The sequence below is a fragment of the Antechinus flavipes genome, chromosome 4 (genome assembly GCF_016432865.1).
Source record: "Antechinus flavipes isolate AdamAnt ecotype Samford, QLD, Australia chromosome 4, AdamAnt_v2, whole genome shotgun sequence".
Taxonomy (NCBI): domain Eukaryota; kingdom Metazoa; phylum Chordata; class Mammalia; order Dasyuromorphia; family Dasyuridae; genus Antechinus; species Antechinus flavipes.
In genome coordinates this window covers 129,431,639-129,446,812 of record NC_067401.1, presented here as the reverse complement: position 1 = coordinate 129,446,812, position 15,174 = coordinate 129,431,639, and the positions used below count along the sequence as shown (strand labels likewise).

Genomic DNA, 15,174 nt, shown 5'->3' with positions numbered 1-15,174 from the left:
TTCCAAAAAGAGAATCTAGCATTTATTAAGTACTTGCTGTGTTCCAGGCCCCTTACTAAGTGCTTTTCTAAGCATCCTTTCTCATCTCTTTCTGCTTGATGTCAAGAAAAGCACATCCAGAGAAGTGATCTGCTAAGCACTTTACAGAAATCTCATTTAATAATAAAAATGTAATTTTCTTAATAAATGTAAGAGTTCAAAAATGCACAGTAGGTGCTTAAAAGTACATTGAATTGGTCTGGATTAATGAGTTTAGGGGTGATCAGGTGATGTGCATTTAAAGTAGCTAAGGGGAGTGTGTAAGATGATGATCTCAGGTGATGAAAGATTTTGCATCATGAGAAAAGTCAGTTTCTGTATCCTGAAAGCACGGAGTTGGAGGCATCATTTCAAATAGTCTTCAAAGAATCTAGGAAATGTAAGAGGTGGAGATGAGGGGGAAGGGTACCATACGCTTGAGGGTTAGCTTGTACAAAGACATGGCAAAGGACAACAAATAGATCAATTTAGTTGGAATGTAAATAGTCCCCAAAGGATTTTCTTTTGGATCCTGATAATTTTGCATCTGTCCTAAATAAATAGATCTCTCTAAAAGTTAGAATTCCTTATCCCCAGGAGAAAAATATGAAGGATTTTCTTGTGACATCACAAGGGGTACTGTTTCATCAGAGAGAGGCCCTGTGTGCACCAAATCATATCCTTAACTTTCTAGGCTTCCCATCTAGGTATCATTTCGAATTGGGGAGAGGGGAGTCCAGTTATCTTTCCTTGTTTGCCAGGGGACTGAGGTCGACTGTGATTTTTGGAGTCAGCCTGAATTTATTGGAGATGAACTAACAGGTCTGGTGACCCAGTGGCCTCGTGGCTACCGACAGCCCATCGTTCATGTCGGGAAGCCCCAGAGCATTCAAATGGAAACAGGTAAGGTAAAGAAGGGGCTCTGACTAACATCCAGAAAGGAGTTTTCTCAGGTTCTAAGGGGAAGGGAAGGTTGAGTGAAAAGGAGCAGGCTGATCTGAATGTCCTGAGTGACCATGGTTTGTTCTCCAGGACTGCCATCCACGAGGGAGCCTTGGTTCCGTTTCACATGGGATAAGAGTCTCTTTTTGATTGATCGACGAAAGGAGCTACGTTCCATTCTGAAGGAGTTGGACTTTAACCAGCCAGTAATACTTTTTTTTTCTGCTCTTCTTAATATGAAGCCTCCAGTGGAATACTTATGTCATTTTGGAAAAGGTGAACTCATTCCCCTTTGCTCTTTTTTTCCATTTTGAATTAAGGACATTGATGGCCTCGAAGTTGTTGGTAAAGGACAGCCTTTCTCATCTGTCTCTGCACAGCACTTCCCAGGCCTTAAGGATGTCAAAGAAAGTACATCTGAACAACAGCCTTCGTGAGTTGGATTTGATGTCAGGGGAGAGTGAATAATATCTACTGTGGGATATCATTTCATGTATTCCTTGTGTGCATTCCAATGTATTAGTCCCTTCTAGCATTTGTGTTTCTGTTCAGGGCCAGCCCACTCTACTAATTCTGTCTAGTAGCCCGCCCTCCTTAGACTAATCCTTTTCAGATTTCTCTTTCAGCCTCCTCTCTCACACTGTTAATATTCTGCTTTTGCAGAATTAACTATTATTCTGCATCTGCGAGATGCTTTTCTTGTACATTTCTACATTAGTCATTATAAATAATTATTAAATCCATTTTGCATATAATCAATGATTCAATAGTTTGAGGACTTGGAGATTTTAGGAGTTTTTTCTGTTTGGCTTTTAAAGCCCTTCACAACCTTGCTCCTTCATGCCTTTTCAGTTTAATTACATTTCACTCCCTTCCATGTACTCTGTACATGGCCTTTTTTGCCCAACACTTCATTTCTTGACCCAGTGGTCTTTTTACTTGCTGTCTCTCATGTCTAGAATGCTTCCTCCTTCTTGGCCTGGGTTCTTCAGGGCTAAGCTACAATCCCACTCCTAAAGGAAGTTTTTACAGATCTTCTACTACTGCTAGCCACCTCCTCTTGAAATTACTTCCCATTTGCACTATATAGATCTTGTGTGGACATAGTTATTTGCAAGTAGTTTCTCCCATTGGGATGACAGCTTCTTCTTTTTTTTTTTTTTTGAATTTTATTTTATTTTTTTTTTGACATTTCAAATTTATTTATTTATTTTTTTAAATTTAATTTTTATTTAATAATTACTCTATATTGACACTCGTTTCTGTTCCGATTTTTTTTCCCTCCCTCCCTCCCTCCGCCCCCTCCCCTAGATGGCAAGCAGTCCTTTATATGTTGGATATGTTGCAGTATATCCTAGATACAATATATGTTTGCAGAACTGAACAGTTCTCTTGTTGCATAGGGAGAATTGGATTCAGAAGGTATAAATAACCCGGGAAGAAAAACAAAAATGCAGATAGTTCACATTCGTTTCCCAGTGTTCTTTCTTTGGGTGTAGCTGCTTTTGTCCGTCATTTATCAATTGAAACTCAGGTCTCTTTGTCAAAGAAATCCACTTCCATCAAAATATGTCCTCATACAATATCGTTGTCGAAGTGTATAATGATCTCCTGGTTCTGCTCATTTCACTTAGCATCAGTTTATGTAAGTCTCGCCAGTCCTCTCTGTATTCATCCTGCTGGTCATTTCTTACAGAACAATAATGGAATGACAGCTTCTTGAGGGCAGGGAATATGTTTTTACCTCTTGTCTCATGATAGCTTGCATTTATATAATGCTTTAAGGTTTTGAATTCTGTGTAATCATTATTGCATTCTTGCATTTTAACTTCATAATAACTCCATGTAGGTGCTATTATTATCATCATTTTCCAAATGAGGCAACTGAGGCCGGCAAAGGTTAAGTGACAGGAAGTATCTTGAGGCTTGATTTGAACTCAGGACTTCCTGACTCTAATCCAGTGGTTGGTCCATTGCACCACCTAATTATCATCTGCATTTAGCAATGGGACCTGGAAGCAGCAAGCACTCAATAAATGCATGTTGATGATGAGGATGCTATGCCTTGAGCATCTCCCAATCTCATCTACCTTTATTCTGATCTGAATGTCCTGGCTGCCCTTTCTCTAGATACTTCAGAAGAACATCCTTACAGATAATATGTCATTGATTTGTCTTCCAGAAGTCCTTTACCTGACTATCACGATGTAGCTCCCATGCCCTTTGTTGGTCCTTCTTTGCTGTTCTGTGGGAAACCAGCATGCTGGCTTGACAGTACCCTACCACCAGGAGAGGTAAATCCTGTATACCTTTGTGTTCTTTTAAACTCAAACTGAGGCTTGTACCATAGCCTCACCAGGAAAAAGGGCTGATCCTTCCTACCCTGAAGGTGACGTTGGTAAAATGACAAGGACTGCTCCATCTGAAAGTGGCAATAGGACTGACTTGAATAAGAACAAAATCAGAAGACTGTAAGGGACTCTCAAGTCTTTTGACCCTTAGACTGATAGCCTTAAATCTGGAAGGGGACTCAGTATTTACCAAATCTAATCTTCTCATTTTCCACATAAAATCTCAAGGAATCAAGAGACTGAGTGAGTTGCTTACGGCCCCACAAGTAGTAATCAACAGAGCAGAGATTCCAGCCCAAGTCCTTGGATTCCAGTTTTCTTTCCACTGTCCCCCTCCCCAACCCCCTGCCTATCTTACCTGCTGCTTTATCTCTAAGCAAACATACAAGTCAACTTTTCCTGAACAGGGAAAAAGATTTCATGATATCCTCCAAGAACTAAAGAACCCTCCCAGGTGGGAAGTTGACATTAACACTAACTTTAGGGCTTCCAGCTACAGTTTGGAATATATTTTATATCTCCTCCTGTCAGTGACAATTCCTGAGGTAGTCACCATCAGAAATTTGCTTTCAGTCTCCACAGCTCCATTTGAGAGTAGAGTCCTCCATTGGGGGATCAAACTGACTTTTCTCTCTTTTGTCCATAGAGGCAGATGGGTATCATAGCTCTCATCCTTCTTCCCCATAGAGAGAGACTCATGGTCCCCTTCTCTCCCATAGAAACAGATAAGCATCAATGTCCCTCTTCTCTCTCATAGAGGCAGATGAGCATCAACGTCCCTCTTCTCTTCTATAAAGACAGATGAGCACCAATGTCCCCCTTCCCCATAGAGACAGATGAGCATCAATGCCTTCCTTCTTTCCTTAGAGACAGATGAATATCAGTGTCCCTCTTCTCTCTCACAGAGGTAGATCAGCATCACTGTCCCCCTTCTCTCCCATAAAAAAGATGAGCATCAATGTCCCCCTTCTCTCCCATAGAGACAGATGAGCATCAATTCTCTCTTTTCCCCATAGAGGCAGATGAGCATCATAGCTGTCCCCCTTCTTTCCCATAGAAGCAGATGAGCATCAGTGTCTCCCTTCTCTCCCATAGAGACAGATGAGCATCAACATCCCCCTTCTCTCCCACAGAGACAGATGAGCACCAATGTCCCCCTTCCCCATAGAGACAGATGAGCATCAATGCCTTCCTTCTCTCCCTTAGAGACAGATGAGCATCAACATCCCCCTTCTCTCCCATAGAGACAGATGAGCATCAGTGTTCCTCTTCTATCCCACAGAGGCAAATCAGCTTCATAGCTGTCCTTCTTCTCTCCCATAGAGAGAAATCGGCATTGCTGTCCGTTTGACTTTTGAGACAATGGAAGGGGAGCGAACATCTTCTGTCCTAACAGTTGTAAACAATGGCACTGCAGCTATTTGGTATAATTGGAGGCGACTCCAACAGCCTGACGCCTTTGAAGAGTTTAAGGACAGTAGACAGCAACGGTTTTACTTTAACACCAAGGAAGGTATGTAAGAGAAAGTGACCTAAGTCTTCCTGAACCAGAAAATAATGTTGATTTCAAGCATGTCCCTGAAAGAAACCAAGATGTAATTATTGCCTGGCTTCCCTGAATCTGATCTCTGAAACCCAAGTCTTGTTTGATAGAGAATACGTAAGTATAGAGGCCAGATAAAAGCTTACTTGGTGTGGGTAGAATTGAAATTCTCCTTTAGAAGACTGGGTTGTGAATCTTGAAGTGAGATGCCCTGTCCTTCACACACACACACACACACACACACACACACACCCCTCCAAGAGATGAAGAGGGATGCTAGATCTAGGGGTATAGCTTTTGTGCTTAGTTAACTTGGACTTTGGGTATATTTTACATTCTTGTCCTGTTCAGGTGTGATTCTTCCTGGGGAAACGAAGAACTACATCTTCTTCTTCAAGTCTCCAGATGCAGGAATCTTCAGGGAGTACTGGGAGTTTGGAACCCACCCAACCCTGTTAGGAGGAGCTTTACTACAGGTCACTCTGCGGGGTGTTGCTCTAAGCCAAGATATTTTGAAGGAAGAAAGAAATGCATTGTCGGTAAGAGACTTAAGAGTTTGGCTGGCACTTGCAGAGGTTATATAGGTTACCCTCATGTCCTTCCTGGTGGGTGTTCATGAGGATTCTATTACTCCTTCCCTGCCCATAGGGGCAAATTATTGATCTTTGTTTTATTTACCAGAAAATTCCTTTTGCCCAAAATCATAAGATCATAAATCACTGAGATTTATGGAACTCAGATCCTTCAGCTCCAGAGCCAGGGCTCGCTCTTTATACTGCCAGACAAACTTTTCTATGTAAAGTATTGTAGCCTATTAGACTCTGGAAGAAGTTAAACTAGGTTTGAAACAATCAGAAAAAAGCCCCCTTAACTGAATTATGATGGAAAACATAAGCTATGATATTCTTGCCATGCTGGGTCTCCTGACCTTCATGCTATTGGACATATTATTTCTAGCTGGTTGGTGAATGTTCACCAGTCTCTTCCCAGTTCTGCAGATTTTAATGAACCTTCCTCATCCACACACTGGGAACTTCCAGTGAAGATGATGGCCATGTATATCAGCAAGGAGAAAAGCATATCTCTCCTGTAACAGTTAACATTCAAATGGTGCTTTAAGGTTTTATCTATTTGTTTATTTATTGCTTTAAGGTTTAGAAAGCACTTTACATGTGTTACCTTCATTATCTCTTCTTTTCAAGTCTGCTTGGGAATGACCCGTAGATTTTGCATCCGTTTTTAGCTGTGGCAGAATGTGGAGGGAAGAGACAGACTTAAGCAGAGAGGACTGGGTTGTGAGATTGGTGACTTTATTTCCACCAAGCGTCTGCCCTAAAGTGATTTGGGAAAGGTCTGGAGGACAGATAGGCAGCAACAGCTTGAGTCCTAGTGCTTTTCCTTTCTTTCTTCAGGCCCAACTAGCTAACCAAGCAGCTATCACCATTGTGGAGGATGTGCTGGATGAGCTGCTGAGAGGAGTCTGGTCCCCTGAGCGAGCTGCATCCCCAGTTGATGCTTACCTCACCGAGGAAGATCTGTTCTCCCACAGAAACCCTCAGGTGCGTGAGTGCCAGAGAGTCCATGAGCCAGCAAGATGCCCAAGAAGCCAACAGGAAGTTGTGGATGGGTTCGACTCTGGTTCCTGAGCTCTGACCCTTGTGTGTGTGTATGTGTTTGATTCTTCATTTCTCCTATAGCTACATTATCAGCATCAAGTGGTCCGAGAGCTCCAGGAACTATGGAATGAATACATGGTACCATCCCCTTCAACCCCTCCCGAAGAGGAAGAAGCTGCTGCAGGACAGGTAGAGGAGCAACCATTAATTGCAAAGTTCTCGGTGGGTTCTTATAGGAGCCAAATAAGTGAAAAGTCAAAAAGCCCTGTGGGGGAAAGCCAGAGGGCCTTGAGAAGGACTCTTTCAGCCAAGAAAGAATCTAAGTCATCTCTCCAATCCTCGAAGAGTGTTGTGCTTAAGGTTGCTGATGACCGGAAAGAACCAGAAGCGGAGCCCATGGAGCTGCCAGAGGTGTCAGACACAACAATTCCCGAGTACCCCAAGTGGAATCTTTGTGTGGATGATTTCAAAAAGGTATTGTCCCAGAAGCGGCTAGGATGGGAGTAGTTTCTATGTGATGCTTTCACCCAGGGTCACAGGCTTCCTGGGGACTGAGCAGACCTCAGGCTTGAGCGGGGAGGCGAGTCCTCCAGCTGTCCCCTTCACAGGAAGTGGGTTAGGGCAGCCCTGGGGCTGGGGCATGGGGTAGGGACAGATGATGTACCGTGTCTGAGCTGGCTGGGACCAGAGAGAGCACTTGGGGAAGCTCCTGTATTTCACCGAAAGAAACAAGTCCCCAAATTGGGGAACGTCTCCCAGTCAATGGCAGATCCTGGGCCTGGAGCTTGGCTCTCCTTATTCACAGTCCAGTGTGCTGTGGTCAGGCTTGCCAAACTGTGGGCATCCCTGTACCCCAGCCAGGGCCCTCAGCCTCCTTCAGTAGTTCTAGGGAGCAGAGCTGAGTATTCTTCCAGAAGCGCTTCCATTTCTCCCCACATAACCCAACCACTCCAGGGCAGAGGCTCCATCAGAATGTCCTTCCTTTGTCTGAAGCTGTCGACATTAGCCATGATCTGTGCCTTTGTGAGTCTCTGATGGGGACAAATCAAGCAGAATTGCTGTCCTTTGGTGCCCCTTAGGCAGTGTTGGAGCTCCCTGAAGAGGAACAGCGAGAGGATGCACTGACCAGGCTCAACAAGAGGGCCCTGGAGCTATGCTCAGAGCAGAAGCCACTGCAGTCAGACCTCCTGTACCAGACATGGTATGTTCCCCCACCCACCCACCCACCTCCCTGGTACAAATCACCTCATTTAAAAAAAGTTTTTTCGTTGCTGCTCCAGACATTCCCTAATAGACCACTCCCCTATTGAACCCTGCCATGGAACAAAAAACAGTTAAGCAAAACTGACCAGTGAAGTAAAAAAGTGGCTGGCAAAAGTAAAGTAGAATTCAGCTCCCATAGACATCCACTTCTCTACCAAGGAGGGGGGGAGATAACTTTTATCATCCTTGCCTGGGTGGTTCCAGGAGTGATCGCTGCCATTAATCCAGCTGCCTTCAAGGGTTGTTTTTTCAAGCCTGCTGTAGGGACTAGAGTTCTGCACTTGGAGACAGGATTTCAAATCATACCTCCAATGTTTATTAGTGCTAGGTGATCTTCTGCAAATCACATGACTTCTAAAATTTGGTTCCCTCCACTCTAAAATGAGAATAACATAATTAGTACCTACGTCACAAAGATACACAGAGGACAGCCTATCTGAATTGAATGCACTCAATGAATGTCAGTTATTATTGTTTGCTTGTTCTGCTTGCTTTTCTCTGCATTACTTCTCACAAATTTCCCCATGTAAAATTCTTCATATTCATTGCTTCTTAGATTATAACAATATTCCATTGCATTAATACCATTTGTTCAGCCATGTGTCAGTCAGTGGCCACCCACTTTACTTTGTTTTGTTGAAGTTTTTTTGCCGTCACAAAAATTGCTGTTAAGAATGTTTTTGTATATATTTCATTTATTCTTTATCTCCTTATTCTTTCTCCCCTATTACAGAGAACCCTTCAACTCTAGTTTTGGGGAACAGGTGTAGCTCTTTTGACTTATAGATTGGCATAGAATGGCTCTAAACCATTGCTGGCTACCATATTTTGCCCTGCTGCTCTTTAATGAATGGTTACATTAAGACAGAATTCTAGAGGTTCTTCTTACTTGTTTTTTGACTAATGGAAGACCAGAAAGAGATTAAACTGGCATGCCATGAGACAAGGTGAACAGATTCATTGTGTGTTTCATGGAATGCTACATTTATTTCTAAGTTGAATATGAGTTAAACTTTTTAAATGATGTAATATCTTTACTGGGAAACGTGATCAAATTCGGATTGCAAAATTTCCTCCCAGTAGAGTTATTCAATGATTATACTTTAACTCTCAATTCTTGGGGTCACCAAAGCAGCCAAGATCTTATCTTTTTCCTCCTCAAACATTCCATTCCCAGGTGAGTTTGGGGAATGAGAGTTAAGCCTACCCAATTGGGACCACCCATTGTGAGGGGCAGAGTGGTCTGAGAAATGGGTAGCTAGGGAGTAGAAGGGTTAGAGAATTCAACTCCAGCCTTAGACACTTAGTGTGACCTTGAGCAATTCACTTTGCCCCAGTTTCCTCATCTGTTAAAGGAGCTGGAAGAGAAAATGGCAAGTACCTTTGCTAAGAAAAACCCAAATGGGGTCACAAAGAGTAAGACATGACTGAAATGATTGAACAACAACAACAAAAAAAAAAAAAATAGAGGGAGAGAGAAAATGGTCCTCATGTGAGAATGTGTAGTCATGGTCTGATTCTTGCCTCTGTGGCCAGAGGTCACACAGTCCTCTGGGAGCTGAAGGAATTTCTTAACAAGTGCATTTTCTGAAATTTCTGGGTGGTGAGGGTTAAATTGAGCCCTTGTTTTCTCGTTTCATGCTGCCCCTTGGCTGCTTTGTTGGGCAGCATTAGCCAGATTTCCACTCAAAGCAGGTCCAGTGAGGTTTTCAATGGACTAGGATCTGCCTCACTAGGTGGGTTAAGGGAGCCAGCATCTTTGAATGGCCCAGTCTACTAGGTTAGCTACAATGAGGAGAGCCTTCTGCCCCAGACCCTAGGGTGCTGCTCTCTAAGGTGTCTCCCCCACACACATTCTAGCCTCCTGAAAGATGAATGTATTTGTTCTCTAGTTACCAGCTGTGGCGAGATGTAATTGATGGTCTGGTGAGCTATTCCATGTGGCTGAAGTCTCTATTAGGCCTGCCTGACAAGGATTCTTTTTATATGGAAGGCCTAGAGGAACCAAGTAAGTTATGATTAGCACTATACTGTCACTCAGTCTTTCCCTCCTTTGTTACATAGGAGCAGGAGGAGACACGGCTCCCCAGAATTTTTGTCCCCTCTGTGGCTGAGTCCCAATTGTGTTTAATTGAAAATGCTGGATTAGAACAGTTTATTTTTTCCCCTCTGCATGCTGGGGAGTACTGGCATTGCCCAGCTAGGAGGGCCTAGAACTCATCAAATATGACTCTCTCATTTTAGAGAGAAAAGAAGAGAAGGGAGGAGATGAATTAATGTCAACATGCTTTCAAGTTTCCCTTGTTGGTTTTTGCTGTCGGTCAGTCATTTAACTCATGTCTGACTCTTTGGGACCCCTTTTGGACAAAGAGCTGGAGTTGTTTGCCATTTCCTTCTCTGACTCATTTTACAGATGTGGAAACTGAAGCAAACAGGGATAAATGACTTGCCCAGAATCACACAGTATAGTAAATGTTTGAGCTCAAGAAGGGAACTCTTCCTGCCTCCAGGTCAGGTACTCTATTCACTGCACCATGGAGTTGCCTTGTCGGACCACAAGCCAAACAGAATGCGCTCTGAGTGGGGTGGAGGAGGGAAAATAGATATCTCAAGTGTTAGTCTCCAGGTTAATTTTTCACACTATGAGAATCCTCCCTAGAGGCTAAATTTAGGCTAAGGAGACCCACCAAGATTCTCCTTTTTTAAAGAATTGATCCTAGAAGTGCAGCTAGATGGTACAGTACATAGAGCATTGGTCCTGGAATCAGGAAGATCTGAGTTCAAATATGGCCCCAGACACTTACTAGCTGTGTGACCCTGGACAAGTCACTTAACCTGGATTGTCCCCTTCCCTATCCTCCCCCCACCAAAAAAAAAAGAAAAAGAAAAAGAACTGATCTGTAGCTTAATTAGGCAAGAAGAGGAGGGATAGACTCCGAAAGGAAGGTGATATACAAACAAAAATTATCAATAAATGTTTTTTAAAAAGGAATCCTCATTTGGAAGGAATTTGAGGCATTTTACAGATCAGTGCTACAGTTATTTTTTATCTAGCTTCTTTACAGCAGAAATCCTATGCCCCCAAGCAGGAAATACCCTTCAGTTTTAGAGCCAGTGGCCCCCTGGGGAGTTGTGTGGAGGAGCAGAAAAGAAACACAGGAATATTCTCTCTGTAGTAGAAGCAAAACCATCTGGGAAAATTGGAAGAGAGGACCGAAAAGTTTTGGGCCAGGAAAAGAAGTTGTTTGGTCTAAAGGAGGAGAAGAAAATACCTTCAAGACTTTCACCGGGAAAAGAGGTGAGTGGTCTGTAGTACGGGATGGCTCTAACCTTTGGCCCAGGGGAGCAGTTTTCTGGGTGTCTTCCCCTGGGCTTCCCTCCATCACCATTTTCGGAGAGACTTCTGGGGCATGAGCCCATTTTATTTTTATTTTCACAAAACGGCGGCTGCCTTCTCCAGGACCGTGATCGTCTCAACAGCAAGAAGATCAAGACAAGGGATGACAAGAGAATGCAGAAGTCCCCAAGTCGGAACGGGAAGGACAGAATCTTGGGAGATGACTTGGCTACGGAGCAGAGTATCTCCCCCTCTGAATCAGTGGATCCACAAATCCAGGAGAAATATAACCAGAGGCTTTACATTGAGGTGAGACTGGCAGAGACAGGCGGGGCCTCCTCCCCTCTCTGCTTCCTGTCTTGTCTTTTTTTCTTTACCTCTTCCCACTGCTCTTCCAGGATCTGCTTTCTCATGATAATCCCCTTTCTTGGAAGAGCACCTTCATAAAGTTGTTTGAATTTCTCTAAAAAGTGAGGGTTGTTAAGGCACAGGAGCACGACTTATTTCAAAAGGGAAGACTCAAGAGAGAACTTTTTTCCCCCTAATGTGAGTATCAGGGATTGAGCTAGGACCTCTCTTCATCCCGATTCCTCCAGAGCAGTTAGATGTGATCCTCTTTGGAGGTAGGGGGAAAGACAAGATTCAGCTAGATTCAGCAGGCATTTATAAAGCATCTACTAAAGATAAAGTTCTGTCCCACTCTGTAGGGATTAAAAAAACAGAAACACAAAGCAGTCTTTGCCAGCCGAGAAGTTGCTGTTCTGTTGGGAAGAAGTGTAGGGGGAAACACATGTACATAAAAAATGAAATACAAAAACACATACAAAGTTATTTCTGGGATGAGGCAGGGTCGGAAGCGGGTTGAAAATGAAAGACAGTTGATTAGCGATAGAGGGTTACAATGGAAGGGCAGGGGAGGGATAGAGGCTGGCAAGGGAGCCAGAGAGTTGTGATTGAAGAAGGTAGCTTTGGCTTAGGCAGCCTGCATCTCAGAATTGTTGGGACTCTTAGTGAAGCATGTGAGATCTTAGAGGACATGATGATCAAGGCAGAAGCTGGCAGAGTCCTAGGGCTTGGCTGATTATAGACACGTGTCTGAGTGTTTGCCATGCCATCCTCAGCAAGATCAGCTCTCCTGCTTGGTATACTCTTATTTGCTCTCTGTAGTATTGGGAGGGACTTAAGAGAGGTCCTGACCTGGTGACTGCTGTAGAACCAGCAATAGATAAGACCAGGCAGGTGAGTCCGTGGCCCTGCCAGGGAGACCAAAGGGAGACCTTCCAACCAGTTTTTGGAGTTCATGGAGAAGACAAGTGCCCCTCAGGGAAGAAGATCAGCAACAGAAGCTTGATACAAGCTGAGCATCAGTCTCACATTCAAGGATCCTCAGTGGGCAGTGGTGGGTAAGCCTGGAGATCCCTGGTAAGTCTGGAGAGACAGTTTACTACCTTTAATATCAATGGTTTCAATCTGTGTTCTCCTTGTTAAGCAGAGGGTAATGACTTAGACTGGAAAAATGAGTATACCCAGTGTTAGCAGAGTTATGGGAAAATAGGGAGAGAGGGGGCAGGTAGTTGGCGCAGTAAGTAGAGCACCAACCCTGAAGTCAGGAAGACCTGAGTTCAAATCTGGCCTCAGACATTTAACACTTCCTGGCTGTGTGACCCTGGACAAGAAAATTGCCTCAGCAAAAAGAGAGACAGAGACAGAGAGAGAGAGAGAGAGAGAGAGAGAGAGAGAGAGAGAGAGAGAGAGGGACAGACAGAGAGAGGGACAGACAGAGATACAGAGAGAGAGAGAGAGAGAGAGAGAGAGAGAGAGAGAAGAGAGAGGGAGAAAGAGAGAGAGTGAGAGAGAGACAGAGAGAAGACAGAGAGTGAGAGACAGACAGAGACAGAGAGAGAGTGAGAGACAGAGAGACAGAGACAAAGAGAGAGGAGAGACAGACAGAGAGACAGAGACAGAGAGAGACAGAGAGACAGACAGTGAGAGACAGAGAGACAGAGACAGAGAGAGACAGACAGACAGAGAGACAGAGAGAGAGAGAGAGAAGAGAGAGGGAGAAAGAGAGAGAGTGAGAGAGAGACAGAGAGACAGAGAAAGACAGAGACAGAGAGACAGAGAGACAGACAGAGAGAGAGAGGAGAGAGAGGGAAAAACACAGACAGAGAGAGACAGAGAGAGAGAGAGAGAGAAGAGAGAGACAGAGAGGAGAAAGAGAGAGACACGCAGAGAGAGAGAGAGAGAGAAGAGAGAGGGAGAAAGAGAGAGAGTGAGAGAGAGACAGAGAGACAGAGACAGAGAAAGACAGAGACAGAGAGACAGAGAGACAGACAGAGAGAGAGAGGAGAGAGAGGGAAAAACACAGACAGAGAGAGACAGAGAGAGAGAGAGAGAGAAGAGAGAGAGACAGAGAGGAGAAAGAGAGAGACACGCAGAGAGAGAGAGAGAGAGAGAGAGAGAGAGAGAGAGAGAGAGAGAGAGGAGTATAGATACTGAGACTTCCCTGAGGGAAGGGAGAAAAAAGAAAGGAAAGCTGGAGGAAGAGGAAAAGAAAGGAAGGAAGGAAGGAAGGAAAAGAAAGTGAAAGACAGGAAGGAAGGAAGGAAGGAAGGAAGGAAAGAAGGAAGGAAGGAAGGAAGGAAGGAAGGAAGGAAGGAAGGAAGGAAGGAAGGAAGGAAGGAAGGAAGGAAGAAGGAAGGAAGGAAGGAAGGAAGGAAGGAAGGAAGGAAGGAAGGAAGGAAGGAAGGAAGGAAGGAAGGAAGGGAACAGAATAGAATAGAATTCTGGGTCTGAAATCAGGAAGACCTGAATTCAAATATATTTTCAGATACTAACTAGCTGTGTGCCCCCTGGCTGGGAAAGTCATTTAACTTATCTCCCTCAGTTTTCTCAACTGTAAAATCCCCAAGGTTCTCTTGAGTTTTAAATGAGATAATATTTGTAAAGTGCTGGGCATATAATAAGTGCTTAATAAATGAATATTCCCTTCCCTTGTTTCCCCTTTTATAGTCTTTAATTCTGTAGTCCCACTTTTGGAAAAATACCCTAAGGAAATAACCAAGTCTAACCTTCTGTCTACTGTGTTCTCTGTGTGTGGAGGGGTGGGGGAGGAAGTATGGGTATGGGTATGCATGCAAAAAGAAACATGTTCATATGTGGAATATTAATTAAATTGAAATGAGTGGGTACTCTCCATACATGGAAATATCTATATGTAACTGTTTATATGTATGCTATTCATTTAAAATTAACATTATGTTGAAATAAATTGAAGAAAAAATAAATTCTAAAACATGTACCAAACTTTAAAATAAATGAAAATGGCAAAATACAAAATAATAACATGTAGAATGCGGCAAGCCCATAAAAACCTATCTTCCTTAACAATGAACAGAAGAGGATTTGGAGGGATAGGAATAGAATTCATTAGTTTTTTGTTGGTGTTGACTTTATGCAGAAACAAACCCAGCATGCTGTGTTTTGCTAAAAACGAACAAACATACCCATCCAAAAAGGGTCTTTTTACCTCCTAGATCCCTCCCCTTCTCCACACTATTTATTTCCCTTTCATCATTGGCTTAAAGGCTAGCTTTGGCTTCTAGTAGTCTTATGATTATGCTCTGCTCTCTATCTTTCAGGTGTATGGCCTGCTGGACTCCTTAGTGACTAATATGATGCTGCTTTTTGATGAACTCAAGACCTCAGGGGAAAGTCGGCGGAATACTGTAGTCTGGTGAACCTCTTTCTTTTTCTGCCTGACCTGTCTCTGAGCAGCCATCAGGGAAATAAAAATAAATGTGTAGGTTTCCATAACTCCCATCTATCAATGTACGTTTCTAGATCTCAAAGGACTCAGGTCATTGGCCGGATCTTTCCACATCTTCCATCACACTCAGAGCTCCCCAGACATCAGCTGGCCTTTCCTTCCAGCCTGGGGCATCCTACAGCAAGAGGATAATGATGTAACAGGAGGAAATGACCTCAGGGGTGACAAGAAGAAGAACGAGTTGGTAGGGGACTGGTTGGGACATTGATGGAAGTGACTTGAGAAGGAGTCACCCCTGTTTGGTCTCTTCCACTTTGTACCCTTCCTTCAGACTT

General features: G+C 43.6%; 1 protein-coding gene across 1 annotated transcript in view; it reads left to right on the top strand.

Moving 5' to 3' along the window:
- The window catches only part of MYCBPAP (MYCBP associated protein), a 35,383-nt gene extending 20,497 nt beyond the window's left edge, over positions 1 to 14,886 (top strand). The window contains exons 8-20 of the mRNA XM_051996616.1: positions 780 to 921; positions 1,051 to 1,166; positions 1,281 to 1,393; positions 3,143 to 3,254; positions 4,635 to 4,824; positions 5,206 to 5,393; positions 6,267 to 6,413; positions 6,552 to 6,944; positions 7,550 to 7,671; positions 9,626 to 9,741; positions 10,910 to 11,031; positions 11,194 to 11,379; positions 14,712 to 14,886. Of these exons, the coding sequence (XP_051852576.1) occupies positions 780 to 921; positions 1,051 to 1,166; positions 1,281 to 1,393; positions 3,143 to 3,254; positions 4,635 to 4,824; positions 5,206 to 5,393; positions 6,267 to 6,413; positions 6,552 to 6,944; positions 7,550 to 7,671; positions 9,626 to 9,741; positions 10,910 to 11,031; positions 11,194 to 11,379; positions 14,712 to 14,810 (2,046 nt within the window). The 3' untranslated portion in view covers positions 14,811 to 14,886. The remainder of the gene's footprint in view (positions 1 to 779; positions 922 to 1,050; positions 1,167 to 1,280; positions 1,394 to 3,142; positions 3,255 to 4,634; positions 4,825 to 5,205; positions 5,394 to 6,266; positions 6,414 to 6,551; positions 6,945 to 7,549; positions 7,672 to 9,625; positions 9,742 to 10,909; positions 11,032 to 11,193; positions 11,380 to 14,711) is intronic.
- The last annotated feature ends 288 nt before the right edge of the window (positions 14,887 to 15,174 follow it).